Here is a 21,422-nt window from a genome sequence, read left to right as displayed (position 1 = left end):
ATGGCCTTCTCCTCCCTCCTCTTCTTCTCCCTCCATCCCTCTCCTTACGCGACATTTCTCGCCTTCTCTTCTTCGCGGCTCCCATACCTCCCTGGCTTGTGTATGTGTGTGAGTGTGAGTGTGTGTGTGTGTGTGTGTGTGGGTGTGTGGCTGGGTTTTGTGCCAGCAGCTAAACAGACTGATGCACGCTGACATTTTCTCCAGCAAAGAAAAAAGAAATGGGAGAGTGCTCCTACTCTCCCTCCTCTCTCTATCTTCCCTTGCAAGACGCTGTCAGCTACGACTGGCCTTGTTCGACGCACACACACACACGCCAATGTCTCTGCTGTAATACACAAATACACATACTGTATGTTTGCACTAGTCTCTTCCCCAATTGCTGACAGTGAGTCAGACCCGCTCCGTCCCCGTCAGTAATGCTCTCTCTTCAGGATGTGACGGGGAGGAAACAAGGTTGACTTGAGCTGAAGTCTTGCTGTAGCTCGAGGGCAGACGAGGAGGAAATATCACCATCCTGCTAATGTTGTTTTAAATAGCCGTGTCTTTGGGCCAGACATCGAGTCCTGCCGTCGCACTATCAGGGCTGAAGAGGATCTAGAAGGGCTGCTACATTCAATTTGATGCAGTCTAATCCAATAGGATTTCATTTGAGTCTGTTGAATTACATTTTGCAGCGTAATAACGAGTGATTTCATTTATTTGGGGACGCGCCTTACAGTATTTATTTCGATTAAATGCTGAGGTCCTTTCAGTTCCTGGAAATGCAGGTCATTTCAAATGAAATGTAAGCTATATTAGCAACAGGGAAAACACACAACATGTGTGATAAGAAACATCAGATACACGATGCAGCTAGCTAAGGCAAGGCAAGTTTATTTATATAGCACCTTTCAACACAAGGCAATTCAAAGTGCTTTACAAAAATGAAAGACATGTAAGGAGGGGGTTGCCTTTCCCCTTGTTAGCAAGATTACCAAAAGACAGTAGTACTGATAGTTCTGCACACTGTACACTGAAAGGAAGATATATTATTGTCTTGATTGTGCATTTCCTCGAAGTGATTTCTGTTTTCACACCTCAGCAAGATTGTGGTAGATTGCCACGCTTACAGAAAAAAGTCTCAAGGTGTTTTCTGAACATGATGTAGACATATCGAATTAGCAGAGAAATAATAAATTAGTATTTGAAATGTGGCCTTTACTTGTTTACTCTCAATTCTTCTTCTTCTGCTTTGTTTACCACACCTCGTTGTTTCCTGTCTCTTTCCCCCCCCATGCTGTTTCCCACACAGCTCTGTCTCCTTTATTTGTGTCTCCCAGATTGTTTCCCCTCTGCTGACATCGCAGACATATCCTGCTGATGTAAACTAGTGTAATGATTACTACAGCCATCAGGGACTCCTAATAATAAGATCCAAACGTTCTGTTCACCACACAGTCTCTTTTTCTCTTATGTGTGTATTTTGTTTTGTTTTCCAGATTCTGAGTAACAGGAAAGGTCTGCTACCAGAACCCAACATAGCTCAGCTGTTGACCAGCATGACGAACCCCGCTGCCCTGCAGATCCTCATGAGGCCGTACCACACCGGGAAAAGAGGAGGTATGTGATAACTGTGCACAACGGTTTGATTCTAGCAATTATCATGATATCACACAACAATCCATAATCTCAGGATTGAGGAAGATGCGGGTATGATTAAGGTGTGTGTTAGTTAGACTGTGATTGACAGTGATAGACAGACGGTTTATCCTATCACCTGCCAAGTATTTTTTTTACATTGTCTGTACTTTTTCAAACACTCGAATGACAGCTTGTCAGATTCTCTTTAACAAAAACCACCTGTAGTATCAGGTTTGCCTAGATATAGGTCTTATGACGAATACCCAATAATTTCTGATGTACATACATTATTTTTACAAAGTCTGAATTTATAATATAGCCATTTTTGTTTTCATAGTTTCCCACCGAATTAAACATAATGACCTTCATCAGACAATGTCGTTGTATGTTCAACACCTTGGGCTATTAGTGTGCAGCAACCTTGTGCTAGTTAGCCCTGACATACTTTTTTCAAGTTCTATGCCTTTTTGTTGGAGGAACTCTTAAGTGCCACACACCTTCACAACCATTCACATGACCTCCATGCTAAATTTGAGCCTGGAAGATTGAAAACTTGACCGCCAAATGGTATAGTAAATTACTTTACAGGGTAGAAAATGATGAAGAGGCTATGAAATCACGTATGCTGCGGAAGTCTGATCATACAGCTAGACACACTCCCTTATGGTGTAAATCAAACCTTTAATTGAACCTGATACTTAATCAAATAAGCATGTACGCTGATTGAAAACTTTTACATTTTAAAGCAAATCACTGCCCTGTCGTTTAAGCAGTCTCTTCGCATCTTAGATAATATTCAGAGTCCCACAGTAAAAGTGTGACCCTGTGTTAGGCCTTCTCATATACTGTAATCACCTCTGCTCCGGCTTCATTATTTGATGAATGACTAATCTGGTATTAAAATGAAATCGTGTGACATTAGTGGAACAAATGAGAACAGGAAGGGGAGAAGATGGGGAAGGCTCTCTTAAAAAAGAGCACGCACAATTAAAGTCTAAAATTAGGGCCTTGATTAAATGTTAAACTTTTTCCAACTAGTCTGGAAGAAGCTACAATTAGCATTGATGCTTACATTTTTCATGAGGAGGACTTCAGAAAAGGAAATCACACAAACGCGTAAGAGAGGGTGTGTGTGTAGGTGTAGGGTGGCATTGCCGGAAGCTGAGAGAAGCCTGATATAAATCCCCAAAAGATAAAATGTTTTTTAAGTGTGGGAATATTTGCACACCATCCTTAATTTTTTAACAATGTACACACATTATTTTTCCATTCAATAAACATATGTTCTGCAGCTTAAAAGCAGCAAGCCACACTAGTTATAATCAATCAGCCAATGCAGAAATACTCCATGGTGTTCAGTAAACAAGAGGTCAGATTTTTCTCTGTCCGCTGCTGATGATTATTCAACGTTTTTTTCCACTCAAGTATTCAGCATTACAAAGAGAACTACACTCGCTGAAACAGTTGCAACAAAGCGTAATGTGGCGATGCTTCTTCTTCCCCCAGACTTGATCTGCATCATCAGAAGAATGAAACTGTTGTTTATTCATTACTTGATTGTTTTAGGAAGAAAAGACAATTCTTGATGCACGAACATGCACAGCGCTAACAATTTATTTACATTCCTCAGCAGTCAGGTTTTCTCTATCAAAGCTTCAGTGTCAAACCCACTTTAAAGAGAGGTATAAACCAGCTGTTGTCCCAGGAGTGAAACTATATAAACCGGATTGGAACACTTTAATTGGACAAATTCAATTAGAGTGAAAATTATGAAATATCATGAACAAGAATATTGCAAACATAAATTGAACTGTAGCAAACTGGAAAACGATGCATAATGTATCTGATGAAGAACCGTATCATCAGTGGAATATCAACATTAGGCCACTGTAGGAATCACAACATAGTAATATGTTAAACATGCACGAAGAGTCTTAAAGAGTCAAAATAAAGAGATTAACTGTAGAGCAATGTTCCCCAAATTGTGAAAAACAACCATTGAAATGCTGAAGCTCAGGGCTGTTATTTTCTTTTTAAGGAAACTGTCAATACACTTACAAAATAATTCAGGATTTTTCTGCTTCTCTTCTCTCTATTGATTACTTTGTTGTTTGTTTGTGCTTCTTTTCAATTGCATCATACACACCAGAAAAAGTTATGAGGGAGGCAATTTGCTTGCTCCTAACATAATATCCCAATATTGCTTTACTTGTGCCTGTTATAAAACAGACAGGTGCGTTTTTTTTATGTGAAATGGATTGAGTGTCTGACTAATATACTGTCGTTAAGATGACAAAGATTGATTAATGCATTAGTGGAGACCAAAATGTATAAAAGAAAATCACAGAAGAGCAATGATTGATGTTTTTATATTTTAGGGAAATACGGGCGTCACGCCAGCCTGCCGTTCCTCAGACCCCCTCTCACCACTGCTCTGCTCACACTGGGAAAAGCACACCAGGTCAGAATAACAATAACGTTGGTGTGGGATATTTTAGTGTGTGTTGATGTGTTTGTTACAATAATGTCTGTTTTTCTTTGCCTTGCAGAATGCTTTGCTTGGTAATGGACTTGTCCTCCAGAACCTTTTGCATATGCAGCTCGCACAGCAACAGCTTCTTCACATCAAAGACAAACGCATCAGCAGCGTAAGACGTGTGTGTGTGTGTGTGTGTGTGTGTGTGTGTGTGTGTGTGTGTGTGTGTGTGTGTGTGTGTGTGTGTGTGTGTGTGTGTGTGTGTGTGTGTGTGTGTGTGTGTGTGTGTGTGTGTGTGTGTGTGTGTGTGTGTGTGTGTGTGTGTGTGTGTGTGTGTGTGTGTGTGTGTGTGTGTGTGTGTGTGTGTGTGTGTGTGTGTGTGTGTGTGTGTGTGTGTGTGTGTGTGTGTGTGTGTGTGTGTGTGTGTGTGTGTGTGTGTGTGTGTGTGTGTGTGTGTGTGTGTGTGTGTGTGTGTGTGTGTGTGTGTGTGTGTGTGTGTGTGTGTGTGTGTGTGTGTGTGTGTGTGTGTGTGTGTGGTGTGTGTGTGTGTGTGTGTGTGTGTGTGTGTGTGTGTGTGTGTGTGTGTGTGTGTGTGTGTTCCATGTTCCATGTTCCATCATTTGCATAGGTTAGTGTTGAGGGTTAAACATAGTCGTGGGCATGTTCTTATGTGCTCTTACATTTTCATCTTCAGCACTTAAAGCATAATGAAACTAAACAACCCCCTGAAAACACGCATCCTAATTGCTTCCTCTCTGTTTTAAAAAGAAGACCTTGAGGTGTTGAAGTTTCCCTCTTCTTTTGATTTGCATATTTTAAAATGTCTCTGATGTTTCCTTTAATTGCTGAAGTGGAAGTTAAAAGACACCGTAGCCGATGTTTCAAAAACTGGATTCATATTCCAGAGAAGGAGAATACTTTTCTTTTAACCTGCATCAAACCCTTACTTTTCATTGGGTATATACTTCATTGTACCTCATATACCTCTGCACTGTTACAACAGTGCAGAGGTATATGAGGTACAATGAAGTAGAGATTGTACAAAAAGATTGTACAAAAGGAGAACTATAATGATAATTTAACTGTATACATAAAACACAACATCCCTTCCACTGACTTTTCTCTTATGGCCTCCTCTCCTCTGCGCAGGTCTCCAGTCTGCTCGGGGACCCGTCCCGGCTGCTGATGCAGAAAGCGTTGTCTATGCGGCCTCCAGGCCTGGTGCCGCTGGGAAAAGGCCTCCTGGGAGACTCTCCTACTGGTGAGCAGGCGAGCATCCGCTCCAGATGACTGGGTGTCATTACTTCAAACACATAAGACCATAGTGAGACCGGCAGTACGTCTCTCACCAGTGTTTTGTTAAATCAAACTCCCCTAGTTATCTTCTTCAGTCATCTGCTGTTCAAGGGCATCTGGAAACTTGTGATTAATCGGCTCTTCAATAACAGCACCTTATTTCTGTATCATGCTGTTAAACAAAGCAGCTTCTGAGTGTCGCTACTTACTTATTATTTATACCCAGGGCTCAAAATGAATGTGGTAATGATTTATTGACTTTGAAATGTAGGTTTAACTTGAACTTGTGGCTATTTAAAATGAGATCTTTACAAGGAAATATAAATCAAGTTTATTTAAAACCATTCTAAGCAGACTTTATGGGATTTAAATGACCGACCTTGTGTATACTGACCCACAACTGAACAGGGCTTACGATGTGTTGACTATACATGGGCATAGCACATGAAAGAGATCTACTATAAACTGAGACACGCTATTTTTTGTAAAATGGGTGTAATAAAAGCAATTCACCTTTCTCTAATGCTTCAGTGTGTTAGGGCTGCACACATATCGAATGTAACATAACAAAAGCCCAGTATCCCAGAGAGTATTTATATTTTCTCGGGTATTTCTCACTGTCATTAAAGGACCCAGTCAACCTACAGAAGTGTTAAAAAAGAATTTGATATAAAGCAGCTGGGAACGGAGCATTTTTTAACAATCAAAGGATGTGAAATGCTATGTCAAAGACATAAGCAGTTGTGTGTTCGTGCACTGATGTATATGTGTGTTCCTCTTTGATTGTGTGTGTGTGTGTGTGTGTGTGTGTGTGTGTGTGTGTGTGTGTGTGTGTGTGTGTGTGTGTGTGTGTGTGTGTGTGTGTGTGTGTGTGTGTGTGTGTGTGTGTGTGTGTGTGTGTGTGTGTGTGTGTGTGTGTGTGTGTGTGTGTGTGTGTGTGTGTGTGTGTGTGTGTGTGTGTGTGTGTGTGTGTGTGTGTGTGTGTGTGTGTGTGTGTGTGTGTGTGTGTGTGTGTGTGTGTGTGTGTGTGTGTGTGTGTGTGTGTGTGTGTGTGTGTGTGTGTGTGTGTGTGTGTGTGTGTGTGTGTGTGTGTGTGTGTGTGTGTGTGTGTGTGTGTGTGTGTGTGTGTGTGTGTGTGAAGCTTTTGTCACCGTACATGTCTGCTGGGATTGTTAGCTTAAGGCTGGTTCGAGCTGATTTTCTTATTGTGCTCTGGAGGCCATTTGTCACAGCGATATTGGATTTATAATAAGTGTGATTGTGTGTGTTTGCAGCTTTAAATAATGTGTGTTTTTATGTCTGTGTATGTTCCTTTTATGTTTGTCTTTGTGGTAACATATCTTTGTTTGTTAAACCCTGGAGTGAGTGAAATATTGGTAGTGCGGAGCAAAGTGCTGGGCTGTAAATATACATGATAAGCGATGATGTATGAGCAGGAAACTGACTCTCAAACATTACAACTGGCTCTGCAGAGACGGTCGAGCTCTCAGTTTCCAGCCTGTCTGAGTGATTCGTCTCTGTCCAGGAGACAGAGACGCTGATGGTCATAAGTGAAAACAACTCGAGTGTTTATCTGGCAAGTTGATTGCAGCACTATAGCTTAAGCTACATTTCCACTGGAGAATAAAGTGACTTTTCTTATCTGATCCTTGCTTTCATTTCACTCACTTTGCCTCTCTATTTTATGCGTCTTAACCAAACTATTTTCCTCTTGTTCCCTTTACTTTTTATTGCTTACCACCTTTACCTTTCCTTTCCGTCAGTCTTCTCTTTCATTTCCTGTGTTCTTACCTTTCTTTAACTTGACTTTTTGCTTCCTTTTTTCCTTTTTTTCTTACCTTTCTAAATTCTAACCTCATCAAGCATTTCCTTTCGCAAATGGTTTTTCCCCCCTAACTTTCCTTTCCTCTTCTCTTTCAGAGTTGGGCCAGGAGTCTACCCACAATGCCTCAGTAGTGGTATCTGCAGCAGGTGTGGTGCCATACCTCCAGGGTCGAGCTGGAGATCAAAACAGCAACCATGCTATCTCCACACACCCTTCTGCTTCCTTCTCCTGTGACAGGCAGCCCGCTCCCCCTGGGACCCTGGGCGGCTGCCACCCCCAGGGACAGGGCTACTCCCTGGGCATCACTCACTCAGGCCTCGGCCCGCCTCCACCCAAACCTCCAGGAGGGGTTTATACGTCAGCAGGCCAGCACAGCAGCTCAGATGGCTGCCCCCTGGCTAGCATGGTGAGCACAAAGACACACACACAAAAAAAGGTGTCTTACGCTGCTGATGCGTTTTTCTTTGAAGTGAAGAAGCTGTTGATGTGCGAAATGTATAAGGCAGAGAAAATGTGATATTATTGTAACAAACACACACTAAAAAAATCCCACACAGTTTAATGGTTATTCTGACCTGGTTTACTTATCTATTTTTAAATGCTTTAAAACATATGTTAATCAGTGTTTCTGATTCAAACTGATGTAAAACAGGCAACGTTATGTTTTACAGTGTTTCACATTTCACAAAGAGAATCTTGTGAAATGTTCCAAATATGATAATGATGGCTGAATTATTGTTGCCCTTTGGACTTTACAATGCTCTGGAGGTATTGTAATTGTTTGGATCATACAGGTCAAAAACAACACTAACCCTAGACCACTACGCAGCCACAAATGGAAGTGATGCTGCCAGTTGTATCATACAAATAATATTACATTGCCTAACATTACATTGTTTGGATTTGCAGGATTAAAATCTTCTTCAAATGTAATAATAAGGTAGCACACATTTTATAACATTTGCATGTTTTTTTATGAGTCGCAATGGGCGTTTTCACAATTTCATGAAATGTTATAGATACACCGAGTTAGAAAATAATGAAGCAATTTGTTTGTTGCAGTCCTTCACTATTCTCTCTCTCTACCCATGAACTACAGTATGTGGTACTTATTCCTGATTTAGCCTCATCAGGGCTTCAAAACACACACAGTGAGTGAGTGTATGAATAACAGCCACAGTCCCTTAAGGGCTATTCTTTTGGGAAATTCCCATAATGCACTTCTGTCTCACACATATTTACTAATACAGGAAGAAGCTGTCTTCCTGCTGGTTAACTTTTTGCACTCACTGAATACCTGTCTCTCTTCGTGCTCCTCTAAATCTCTTTGCCTCCGCCTGGTTTAAATAAAGCACTGCTATGCCAACGTCATTATCCGTAATACGTTATTGCACAGAGATAATCACAGTGCCAAAGTTCTTCGGGGAACTGATTCCTGTCCCAGCACTGTCTTCTCTAAAGAGTCTTTAATGGAGGCAAAGTGTAATTAAACAGAGTCCAATCCTCCCAGGTTTCCACAGCATCTTCAGCCACGTAATTGCAAAATTAAAAAAGCTTAATGTCCAGGTTGGTGTGGTTGAAACTCCAATACAACATGTGGATATAAAGGATGCAAAACTGATGGATTAGAGGTTAAAGGAATGTAATTTGCTTTTGGACTTGCAGCGTGAAGTTTCCATTGACCTGAAAACCTGCTAACTGCATCGTAAATAATACAATTTGTATGTGTTTAGGCAAGCAATGGCCAGGGCTCTCTGTTGGGTGATCCTCCTAAAGAAGTCCGAATGCCCTCCAATCCCTACCTGAACCTGGCCAGTGTGATGCCGGGAGTGGTTCTGCAAGGTGAGCTCACAAACATTACACATTTTCCAGGTAAAGGGTCTATTCTGAAAAAAACTATTTACGTGCCTCAAGGACCACACGTTCCCCCCTTTTAATGGAATTTTAATCTATCTTTTGAGCTGCCTGAAAGTGGTTTCTACGGAGTTTATAGCAAGAGGCAAAGGTGGTCAGCTTGGATTTGCAGCAGTTACTGTATAAATAATTTAAACAGCAATCCAGAGTCATATCAAAGAAATGTGACATGTTTACAGCTTTGCATATGAGAAAGCTAGATTTCCTACCAAGAAATCCCAGCAACTCTTTTGAGGTCTTCCTCCAAAGCATTTGTCACACAAATAAAACATCAAACATTATAGTAAGAAACAACAAAATGTCTATGGTCAATATTAAATGCAAGTAGACCATGAAATAATGTCAAATACCTCATTCACACCAACGGTGTTTCAGGGCCGGTTCGGAGCTGGAGCTTGAAAAGCACCAGGTTTTCCTGTTCACACCGCAGCGGAGCAGCCTCTTAGTTCCGGAATCCGATTCGTTTCAAGCACCAAAAAAATGTCCGGCTAGAGCAAAAGCACCGCATACGTCACACTTACGTCGAAGCGGGGGCAGGGGCGGGATCAACTCCAGAACAACAACAAAAAGCCCGCGTTTTATCCAATTTGTACACAACGATGGAGAAACTTAACAAGCAGCAGTGATCCACTGAAGAGACCAGCTACCTACTGGTCTTCCATTTCGTTTCGACAGAGCAAAACCAAAACGAGTAGCGCTTCAACACAATCGGCCATTGTTGTTGTTGTCGGTGTGAGCTGTGAGGGGTTTCCGCGCGGTTTGGCTTTATGAAGCAGGCACGCAAACGGTTACGTCATGACGCAAACGATGACGCAATGACGCAGCACCAGTCGGACTCTGGGCGGTGTGAAAAGAGCCGGAGCTAAACCGAAGAACCGGTTCTGAACCTGAAAAGCTCTAGCACGGAGATTGAACCGGAGTTGCGTTGGTGTGAATGAGGTAATAGTGGCAAAATGAAATGAAGTGTGATAAAACGCAACATTACCTAACTCTTGTGTCTCCTCCTCTGCTGCCCAGGGTCAGTGGGGAGTAAAGCACAAGGAGGCCCGCCTGGCTCCGGGGTGTACGGCAGCCCGGTGGGCCCCGTGGTCTCCCAGGGGTCCGGCTCCTACTCCCACAGCGCCGCAGCTACAACCACAGCCCAATACACCACAGATACCTCCAATGACTACAGCCAATACAACCAGGCCTACACACAGGTACAGAAACAGACTCAACAGAGAAACAAATGTAGAAATAGGATGTTTGATGGATGTTTGTGGGTCTGCTTCTGCACAATTGTGTTAAATGTGAGAGAGAGAGGGATGGTGGCTGAAAAGGTGATCGATAGATGGATACATAATGAGTGGATGGATGAGAGCAGTAGTGAAAGAGAGAGCTGTAAGTAGGGGACGCAAGGCGCTGGAAGAGATGAGAATGGATATGGATATTTGGACAGACAGTATGAGAGGATTTGGCACAGAGAGCTGTTTCACTCCATCTGTCCCTTTGTCTCTCTTAACACGCCACACTCATCCGTCATGTTGGTCTGCATCTCTTTCTCTCTGTCTTTCTTTTTTCTTTCTTTCACCTGTTTGTCTCAGCTCTCATCATCGTTATGCTTCCTCCAGCAGCAAGTGACATATCGGATATTTTCACAAAGGAGAAAACCACATTTTTGTTAATTACAATCCACTTATCCAAACAAATTCATCCTGATTAGATAACCAATAAAACGGTCAGTTTACTTTTGCTACTATGACGAGACAAAGACGAGTAATGGAGGAGAGCTGTTTGTAGGAATAATACTTTATAAGTTAGAAAGAAAGAATAAAATAAAAAGGGACGTAGAAATTAAGCAAAGACAAGAAAATCCCGAGCAAACATTAATCTGTCTTTGTGTCATAGGAGGCCATGCAGCAGTGGTACCAGCACTACCAAGCACAAGCTCAGAGCTACAGCGCCGCCGCTCAGCAGAACAACACGGCCACAGACTACAGCAAGGAGCACACACAGGTAACACACACGTATTTAACTGTGTGGGATGTACACAGGGTTCCTGCAGGTCCTTAAAACAGTTGTTAAAGGCATTCAATGCATCTACAAATATACAATAACGTCTCTCTTGTATTAAAATGTCTTATACAACCTTTAACATTTAAAAAAAAAAAAGGTCCTAAACCTAACTTGCCTGAAGCTGTAGTTTTATTTGTTACATTTTATTTCTCCAAAAACGTGTTGATTGGTTTGAAATCTTTAATTTTCAAATACACAACATTTGAGAAGCTGTTTAATTCAGATCACAGAGAACAGCAGGTGGTTATGGGAGCTCAGAATACTTTCTCAGAAATTGAAGAGATCTTCTTCCTCACTGGAAGTATATTAAAGCTCCCTCTAGCACTCAGTGGCTCTGTGATATTAAGTATGTTCTAAATTTAGAAGATTAGATATTCAGGGGGAGCTAACTCTGATAAGTTCTATAATAAGTGGCAATATTTCCGTACTCTTTTTCAACTCTCTTCAATCCCTATCCCTGGTTTGCTTTGTCTTCTTTTTTAGGGTTTGGACTTTAAATAGCATGTTAACACCTTAAAGATTCAGAAAGTAATGCCTGTTTTTATTATTTATAGTTGATGCACATCAATTCCTTTACTTACTAAAAACTTTGTACAATTACCATCTTCTGTCCCAGGCTCCTCCAGTGACCACCTATGGGGATTACAACTCCTACATGCAGGCTGTCACTCAGTACTACTCTCAGCCTGCTGCAGCCAGCCAGGCCTATGTCAGCAAGGTATACACACACACACACACACACACACACACACACACACACACACACACACACACACACACACACACACACACACACACACACACACACACACACACACACACACACACACACACACACACACACACACACACACACACACACACACACACACACACTCCCCTTCCCAAACAATACATGACCAGCAGAGCCCTCAAAATGTCTTGAAATCATGAGTAAATGTGATCTATAATACCTGACCAGCTCCATATAAACCAGAAGCTCTTTAAAACTAAGTCAAACAACATCCTGCCCAGTAGTGTAAATGATCTGAGCCGCGGCCATCAGAGGAGCATGCTGGTATTTACATGTTTGTCTTTGACCTCTCTCTAAGACACTGATAGCCTGTTAGAGGGAACACATCACTCTGCACCCAGCAGCTGATAGCAGACAAGACCCGGCTTATCTGCCGCTGTGGAGGCGGGCATGCTTGAAGACGCAGCCAGAGTTGCATTCTGGTCCATTGAGTGACTGTTGGTGGAGAAACAGATATCTCGGAGAAAATGACACGATGGGTTCCTGACATTATTACAGCTTTACACCATATGATAAAATGCAATTCCGGTGATCGCATTGCAATCGGATAGAGAGTGACCACATAAAAGTGAAGGTGAAAATGTGAGGACGGAATGTAATCCGATCAACCTCTGAAACAGGGTTTCTGTTAGCCGGCAATTAGCGGTTTTTAGCTGGTAAAATGTATTAAAAACCGGTAAATTCAAAACCTTCCGGTCAAAATGTCCGGTAATAATTAGGGATGCTCCGATCGATTGGCTGCCGATCATTATCGGCCGATATTCACTCTTAATAGTTTGATCGGTGCTCTCTATAAAGGCCGATCAGGAGAGCTGGATCTGATCGATATGGACATAAACGCGAGTGAAGTATAACCGGACGCGAGAGAGAGATCAGAGATCAGCTGCTGAGTCTGACAGAAACACGCAGCTCTGCATGATCACCTGAAGCGCCGCCCACTGTTTAGCGAGCTGCATGAGATACGGGGTGTTTCTCAATCGCGAGTACGCTTGCTTGCTTGGTAGCACATGTCTGCCGAGCATCTTGCTTCAGAAGCGAGGCAAGAATACTTCCTGCCATTCGGAAAACAAAGAGTGGAACACGCTAGCAAGTGTGCAGGTGTGCGTCATATGAGAGGCCCCGCCTTACATCTTCCGCCACAGATTTGGGGAAATTGGTCCGTGCGCAAAGCATTATGGGGATTTTAAGACCGCGAAGTCTACTCATGTGCAGCCTCGATATTTCTCCAAACGGAGTACGCCGGGCTCGGTAGATTTCCAAGTATGCTGGAGATTGGAACAGTACTTTGGCGGCACTCGATGACGTAGTATGCTTGAAATAGTGGCTCTGAAGCAGCTTTACTCGCGATTGAGAAACACCCACAGACGGGCTGTCAGGAGAGAGGGAGGGAGAGGATCCGTTTCTCCCGTGTTATTATCCAAAGTTAATGTAAACTTTTGAATAATGTACTTTATCTACTATAAGTAGTTTGTTTGAATGTAATAATTATGTTGTTTGTTGTTTGTGGAAGCGCATCATTTATTGAAGCAATATAAAAATGACTCCCATTAACTGAGTTTTAAACATCAGCATATCTGATCATAGTCCGGTAATTACCTGCTAACGGAAACTCTGCTACACAATTCTTATTATTATTATTGAAACATGACCGGTAAGTTTCAAATTTGTCCGGTAAAATAAATTCTTTCCGGACATTTTGCCATCTCTGATAGGGAATGCTGTATCTGTGGTTGCAGCTAATATATTAAGAGGCCCTATTACGCTTTTTGTTGGGTTTCCCTTTCCGGTAGTGTGTTATATAGGTTTTTGTGGTTGTAAGTGGTCAGCAAAAGCAGTTTTTGAACATTAAAGCATGTAACGTGTCACAGTAGAGCAGTGTTTCTCAAAGTGGGGGGCACGCCCCCCCTGGGGGGCGCAGAGGCATGATAGGGGGGGTGCCACAGACCAGGAGGAAAAAATGTTATGACAAAAAAGAAAAAGAAATTGGAAAAGAGAATTGTTATGACGTCAGCATGACCGGCGGAAGTTACACTTAGAAACCTTAGAAACCTATGAGGGCGCTGTAGGACACAGGTGTGTAATGTACATTTTGAGGATGGAAGGTCAATAGGCGGCGTCAGGGGGGCGCTAGGGGGTGCTGTAGGTCCCCCTAGGATAGCCATAGCACCCCCAAGAAATGTATGTCTTTTTTATTTTTATGTGTGAAATTCATAATTTGAAAAATGATTGATTCGAAAATAATATGCTACAGTACAAGTACGTCTGGGTCTCTGTGTTTCATTCAAGCTCGGCTCTGTGTGTGTGTGGAACGAGCCATTTTGTGTGCGTGCGCGAGCGAGAGAGAGGCCGTTTCTCAATGTCGAGTACACCTGCTGCAGAGCCACTATTATACGTCAAAGTGATTTTTTTTTTTTTTTTGAAAGGAATGCTCACATTCATATTGATGTATTTTAATAAATGTTAACTTGGCCCATTACGTGACTATTTGTGTTGGGGGGGCCCGACTTTTTTTTTTCTCCAAGACAGAAAAAGTTTGAGAACCACTGGTCTAAGCCAACAAATTACAAATATTATTATCTTTTATTACATGATATTAAATAAATCGGGTAACTTTATCTTAGTAAACATGAAGATTTAAGCCTACGTAATACATTAGTATTTTAATGACAAACTGACTGATACAGTATAAACCCTTGTAAAAGTAGTTAATCAGCTAAATGTTATTATTACATTTAATTATATTGTACCTCTAATTTGATTCCCTGCGCCTCCAATTCAGTCGCCAGTCCCCCATCCAGGATTAAAGGTCCGTTATTATCATTCATATAAAGTCTGAGACCAGCAGAGGAACCCATTCAAACGTTATTTAAGAGTCCCTGAAGTTATAACCTAGTCTTCTACCTTTTTAATTTGTTATTTTAATCCACTGCTTGCTTCATAAAACACAGTTATGTGGGAGAAATACTCAACGTGACTTTGACTGTTATTTTTGTTCCGGGTACAATAAAGAGGACAAAGGGTGCGTTTAAAGACGCAAAGACAAAGATTGTTGTGATTAGGTGCTCCACAACAGTACAATTGTTTGATTACTCATTTATTTGTTATTTTAATTATTTAATACTCTGTTATTTCTATCTGTTGCCTAGTGCAATTGTATATTGTAGAGTATTTAAATCTATTCAGTATTTTATTTGTATTGTGTACTGTTTAGATGCTCTAGTGATATATACTGTAAAGAGGTACAGTACAGCGCTGCACCATCAGTGTCTGATTTATTAAAACAACAACCTTGTAACTGAGAAACACTTAAATGCTACATTTCAAATGTTTACAATCCATCACTAAATTCATGGCAAACAAATTTTAACATCATGCAATAACACTAAGACGACATTAGTTGCATTGAACTGATCTTTTTAATAAGTTGTACTTACAATTTAGTGAGAAACATGTGCTTGTGCTTCACTGAGGATCTTTGTCATTCTGACAGGGAGGCAAACTGCAGTTATTACACTTTGCGTTTTGAAATATGTGTAACTCTGTTCATATAAAACCCACACTGCTCCAACTTCGTTACTTTTCCTAAAATTGGTATATTTATTTATTTATTTTGGGGCGTATAGGCCTACCTATAACCGCCAGACGGGATTTTGACCCCTCATATTTAAACATATGCATATTGTATAATGCTACGCTATACTTTGCGGCCACACTCCGTTGCCAAGCAACGGTTATTGTTTAGTTGTCCTTTGATAAGCAGGCAGTCATATAATTAACTAGCTAGATCTGATGGATTTGGACATAAACGCGAGTGAAGTATAACCGGACGCGAGAGAGAGAGATCAGCTGCTGATGGAGACACGCAGCAGCTGATCACCTGCAGCTCTGCCGCTGTGACGGACCGGGGAGCACTGCGGTCAAGCCAGCCTCCACTTCGGAAAACACAGTCAAGCCAGCCCGCACGTTGTATCCTATGCATTACGGTAGAGACCTGGAAAAACTGCTTCAAGATAAAAGCGCTTACTCGGTCAATAACAAATATACCTAAAAAACATACCAAACACATTCATATATACTGGAGCTTAAATTAAAAAATATGTACTATATAATGTTTAAAACTACTATACGTAGCCGAAGGACTGTTTAAATGCCCAGCATTCGGCGCCACTCGATGACGTATATACTTGAAATAGTGGCTCTGCAGCAGCTTTACTCGACATTGAGAAACGGCCATGGGCTATCGTCCTTCTGTTTTTAGATAAGAATAAATAAAAAACTGTCAATTATCAAAGACTAATTTCACTTCAGGGTGATAGCAGGACACCTTTTTTTCTAGTTTTAGCTGGTTTCCTTAAAAAAACAAGAAGCCCATGGCAACAACTTAGTGCAATTCTTTCTTTATTCTTGTCTTTATGATCACACATACAGCAAACACAGTGAAATTTAGACTCAGCCTCCTGTCCACTCCAAAGGTGGAATGCAAACTGGCACTTCTCCAGCTACCCTGTTCCTTTTTAGGGGATCCGAACCAGCAACAGACTGAGCTACTGCCGTCCAACAGGCATAACAGACATACATTAAAGGTCACATATTATGCTAAATGCACTTTTTCATGTCTTTTATACATAAATATGTGTCCCCTCAGAGTTAAAGGAGACATGATATGGCCATTTCCACTGATCATAATTCCATTGTTGAGGTCTACTAGAATAGATTTATATTGTGCAATTTTCCAAACTCACATTGGTTTCTCATACAGCATCTCTGTAAACTACGTGTATTCACTGAATCTCACTCTCTGCCTTTAACGGCTCGTTGTAGCTCCAATAGCTCCAGTGTGCTCTGATTGGTCGGGACGTTGTGAATCGCGCTGAGCTCCGTGGAGGTGTTATTTCCTTGTTTAGGATACATAGCGAAACACAGCCAAACTCATCCTGAGCACACACAAAGTCACAGCCAAAGTAAAAACAATAAGTGTGGCTTGATATTGAGTAAGAAAAAGGTTGATAAATGCTGTGAGAATGGGTCTGCAGAGAGAATTTCGCCGCGATCCTAACTGTCTGTTATCAGCCTGCAGCCAGGGAGGAGAAATCAGCTGAGCTGCCTGCTCTGTGTGTGTGTGTGTGTGTGTGTGTGTGTGAGGAAGTCCGTGGATTGGTCAATTTGGACCAATCAGCGGGGGCTTAATGTAACGGCTCCGCGGACGTAACGTAACGGCTCCACGGATTGGTCCATTTGGTTCCGGGTACCGCATGACCGTATCGCGTCATAGCTCTGGGCGTGGCTACTGGGTATCCAGACGTCACGATGCCCAGGAAGAACATGAGAAATCTCCAATGAGGCGTTTTGGGGAGGTCTTTTCTGTGTTAGAGTTTTACTCGCTACAGGGTGTACTTTGAGGGTTTTGACTCTGAACACCGTTTACATGCATAAAAACCTTCATAACACACAAGGGGACGGGTAATAACCAGAAAAGCATGACATGTCTCCTTTGAGAGATTTGGAAGGTTTCAGGAAGAATTACTCTCTCTCTTTTTGTCCTGATCCATTTATATAAAAACCTGTCTGAAAATAAGCTGATCAGATTTGGGCCACTTTGTGATGTCACAATTATTTTCACGGTTGTGCAACCATTAGCCAATATCCCTGAATCTCCTTCTAGAGCACCATCGTGTTTTTTTTTTTTTTAAACCAATCACTTCTCAGAGGGGCCCGAGGGGTTTATGGGATGCTACAATGCATGATCTGTTTGGTATTTCGTGCCAAACACTTCAGAGACATGTTGTATATATCTGAGACCTATAATATATTGTTAGAAAATAGTATAATAGGGAACCTTTAAGGCATATAAGTGAGCCAGACTGAATGTTTCATCTGTCGACATAAGTATGTCTTATATTAGCAGTAAGGAGACAAGAAAGGCACTTGTAGAGCTCAGTCCTCCACCAAGGCTGTATAACCGCCAGTGTAATTCCGATAACGTCTGAAATGTAGTCCGTAATCGCGCTGACAAACAAACAAAACAGAAAACAAACCCCTCTCGACAGAGATAATAAAAGAGTGCGAGTCAATTTTAGTTTTTATAAAACAGATCCTAAAATGAAAGTGCTTCAGGAAACATTGTCTTTATTGTGCTGTTTCTGACTTGTAGTCTCAAGACAGTCTGACGTTCAATATGTGTTTGTCTCTTCCAGGAGGTGGATGTGTGTAAGCCTCTAGGAGTGTCTCTGCACGCAGTCAGTAACGGCGCCCCCCCTCCCACGGCCGTCCTGCCAGCTGCTGCCGTGCTCCCTGCCTACAGCACCCTGCCTTTAATGCCCGGCTTCCTGGGGGCGCCACACCCTGCGGCCGCCGCACCCAGCCCCGTCACACACCCTGCAGCCCCCGACTGGAACACCTACTACTACGTGAGTATAGAAAATGCTCACTTAATACAGGATGAGACTCTTTAGGTACATATGTGAGCAGGGTTGGAAAGTTATAATTCTGAGGTACAATACTTCATAACTTGGATACTCACTACATTTCAAACTCAGGAATGAGTATTTTTGAACTGTGGTTTTGCAGCTTTTGCTCAAGTGAAATATATAAATATTTCTTCCTTACCTCTTCATCCATCACACTTGTAATAAAGGATGTGACATTTTAGTACCTCTGTGAGTGAAACTGGAGAAAACTCTTTTTTGGTTTTGCTTCTTTCTCTCTTCAGGGTTCTTTCTCACTTCAGGGTTTCCCCTATGACTGCTGATATTAGTGTGCAGTATTCGTTGTTGACAGTGGGTTGCTGGTGGATCACTGTTCAGCTCACTCATTTTCAGCAGAAAAAACACTACTGGGAGGATTTAGGTGTACTAAGCTTATCCTTAAACAAATGCCAAAGTAATATAAAACAGACACCTTTATGAATATGTATTTAATGAGTGGTCTGCAGGAGTCACAAAACTGTTGTTTAAATTTAAAAACCTAGTTATTGAAACTCATGTATAGTACAAGGATTACTGTTGTTGATTCACAATATAAGCAAACAGAAAAGTCAATGAAAGGATTTTCATGTGAAGCAGAGACAGGAAGTGTTTATTGCATTACCGGCTGTTGTAAATGCATTACTACCCGAATGATAAAACACTGACGAGGCTCTCAATCCGACTTGACTGCAGATAAAAGCAAGATACATTAGTGACAAACCTTGATGTATTTCCTTGTATTATAAGTCTATTGGAGTGCTCACAATCCTTTTGGTGCACACTGCTTTCCTTTAGGGTCAAATGCCACAATTTTAAGGAACAGCGGCCGCGGACAGTTTTTGTCTAGGTTGTTGCAATATAACCACATTACAGCCTTAAAACACAGCCACAGTCCTGAAAGTCTAAGGCCATGAAAGCTAATGAGAGAAGGAGAGGACTCAGAGAGAGAGGCAGAGAGAATCCAGACGCCTGAGCTAAGCCTCGTCTCTGGATAGATTTATATTTGTTTGTACAGACAGCTTCTGTGGCCCTCTCTCAGTGGAGAGAGCAACCTTTACACACAAACACAGGATGTGTGAATCTTTGTGAAATCCACAATATTATTTCTTTCTTTAGGCAAGACAAGGCAAGGCAAGTTTATTTATATAGCACCTTTCAACACATGGCAATTCAAAGTGCTTTACAAAAATGAAAGACATTAAAGGTGGGGTAGGTCATTTTGGAGAAACCAGCTCGAGTGCGCTAGAATTTGAAAATACACAGCCTGGAGAAAATCTGCCACTTCCTTACAGAGCCCCTCCTCCAACACACACGAACGCGCACATGACCAATGAGGGCACGAGATAAGTTTGTGCACAGATGGAAGGCTGACAGGCAGGTAGGCCATCCAGTTATTTTAGCCGGGCCGGCTAAAATGATTGGTCGTGCTTTTTACAGTACTACGGCTTCCATAGATGACATTTTTTTATGGATTTGTTGTCAAAGCACTTAAGATATTCATTGCTATCGGGATGTTAAGAGCATTCCATGGAATATAACAAAAAGTGTATCTCGAGCCGGTTTCTCAAACGTACCTACCCTACCTTTAAGAGCATTAAGAAACATTTTATAAAATGGCATTTAAAAACACTAATTTAAAAGCAAAGATAATAGTACTTTAGTTTAACTCCAGTTTGAGGTGTCAACCAATTTGATCAGGTACTCTGTCTAGACATTAAGACTCCCATATGTTTGACGAATCATTAATCAGCAAGAGAGTAAGTTAAATAAAAGGTCATAGTAACGTTTGTCTGAAAAATATAGTTACAAAAAAAAATTCAAAAAAGTTATTAAACACAAAACAAAAATAAATATACTATGACATTTTCTTTGATGTTGAAGAAAAAGTATTGAAGTTTGATGGCATTTTCTTTAAAATAATTACAATCCAACACACAACATGTGACATCCATCAGGCAGTGAAACAGCAGTAACATTGATCCTTTTAGACATTTAAATATTACAAAACAGAATGTCTTCACCCCTAACTCTTCCCTTTCTTCTAATTTCCGTCCCTTCAGAACCAGACACGGGGTCATAAGAGGGAGTACCCTCAGCTGGCGGTGCAGGAAGTGACAGCATCAGACGGCGCCTACATCGGGCAGCACTCCCAGGGCCTTGGAGGGCAGTACGCTGACTACTTTAAGAGGAAGAGGCTCTAAAATGAACCAAACCACCTTAAAGCCTAAAGCTTATGGAGGGAATCCGCTGGATGCCACAGCTCCCTCTAGTGGCCTTTCTGTGGCTGCCATTTTGCATCCCAACAGTAGGTATTGAGAATTAGGGGTTGCAAATGGCTCAAGTGAAAGTAAGCCATAGTGCTCTTCTTTGATCCTGGCACTTATGTACACACACACACACACACACACACACACACACACACACACACACACACACACACACACACACACACACACACACACACACACACACACACACACACACACACACACACACACACACACACACACACACACACACACACACACACACACACACACACACACACACACACACACACACACACACACACACACACACACACACACACACACACACACACACACACAGAAACACACACATAGCCACAAACACGGTGTTGCTTTTGTCCTGTTCAAGCCTTAACTTTACTCTTTAACTTAAACTGTTGTTTCTCAGTCAGTGTGTGAACTGTACTCAAATAATATTATCTTGTACATTTTTCTAATATAATGTAAACTAAAGTATACTATATCTGTACGTATAAGCTGCTTTTGTATCTGCAGCCAGCCGGCTGAAACTGTCAGGTGTCTCTCTCTCTCTCTCTCCGTCTGCTTTCAAACCCGCGCTTTGATCCGTCAGTCGAGCTCACATCTGTTTGTACCCGCTTCAGTGTCTTTTCTTTGTATTGCCCAGGTTTCCTCTTTTATATCTCCCCCCGCGGATATTAAGAGTGCGTGT

At 41.7% G+C, this 21,422-nt stretch overlaps 1 protein-coding gene across 2 annotated transcripts in view; it reads left to right on the top strand.

The window, feature by feature from the left end:
- Positions 1–20,875, top strand: part of raver2 (ribonucleoprotein, PTB-binding 2) — a 70,370-nt gene extending 49,495 nt beyond the window's left edge. For both annotated transcript variants that reach the window (XM_034146236.1, XM_034146235.1), the window contains 11 exons: positions 1,479–1,599; positions 3,999–4,081; positions 4,170–4,268; positions 5,246–5,357; positions 7,313–7,623; positions 8,951–9,059; positions 10,149–10,330; positions 11,019–11,126; positions 11,803–11,904; positions 18,174–18,386; positions 20,504–20,875. In XM_034146236.1, coding sequence (XP_034002127.1) covers positions 1,479–1,599; positions 3,999–4,081; positions 4,170–4,268; positions 5,246–5,357; positions 7,313–7,623; positions 8,951–9,059; positions 10,149–10,330; positions 11,019–11,126; positions 11,803–11,904; positions 18,174–18,386; positions 20,504–20,644 — 1,581 coding nt within the window. In that variant the 3' untranslated portion in view covers positions 20,645–20,875. The remainder of the gene's footprint in view (positions 1–1,478; positions 1,600–3,998; positions 4,082–4,169; positions 4,269–5,245; positions 5,358–7,312; positions 7,624–8,950; positions 9,060–10,148; positions 10,331–11,018; positions 11,127–11,802; positions 11,905–18,173; positions 18,387–20,503) is intronic.
- The last annotated feature ends 547 nt before the right edge of the window (positions 20,876–21,422 follow it).

Source organism: Trematomus bernacchii, unplaced genomic scaffold, assembly GCF_902827165.1.
Source record: "Trematomus bernacchii unplaced genomic scaffold, fTreBer1.1, whole genome shotgun sequence".
Lineage (NCBI taxonomy): Eukaryota > Metazoa > Chordata > Actinopteri > Perciformes > Nototheniidae > Trematomus > Trematomus bernacchii.
This window is presented reverse-complemented; position numbering and strand designations above follow the sequence as displayed.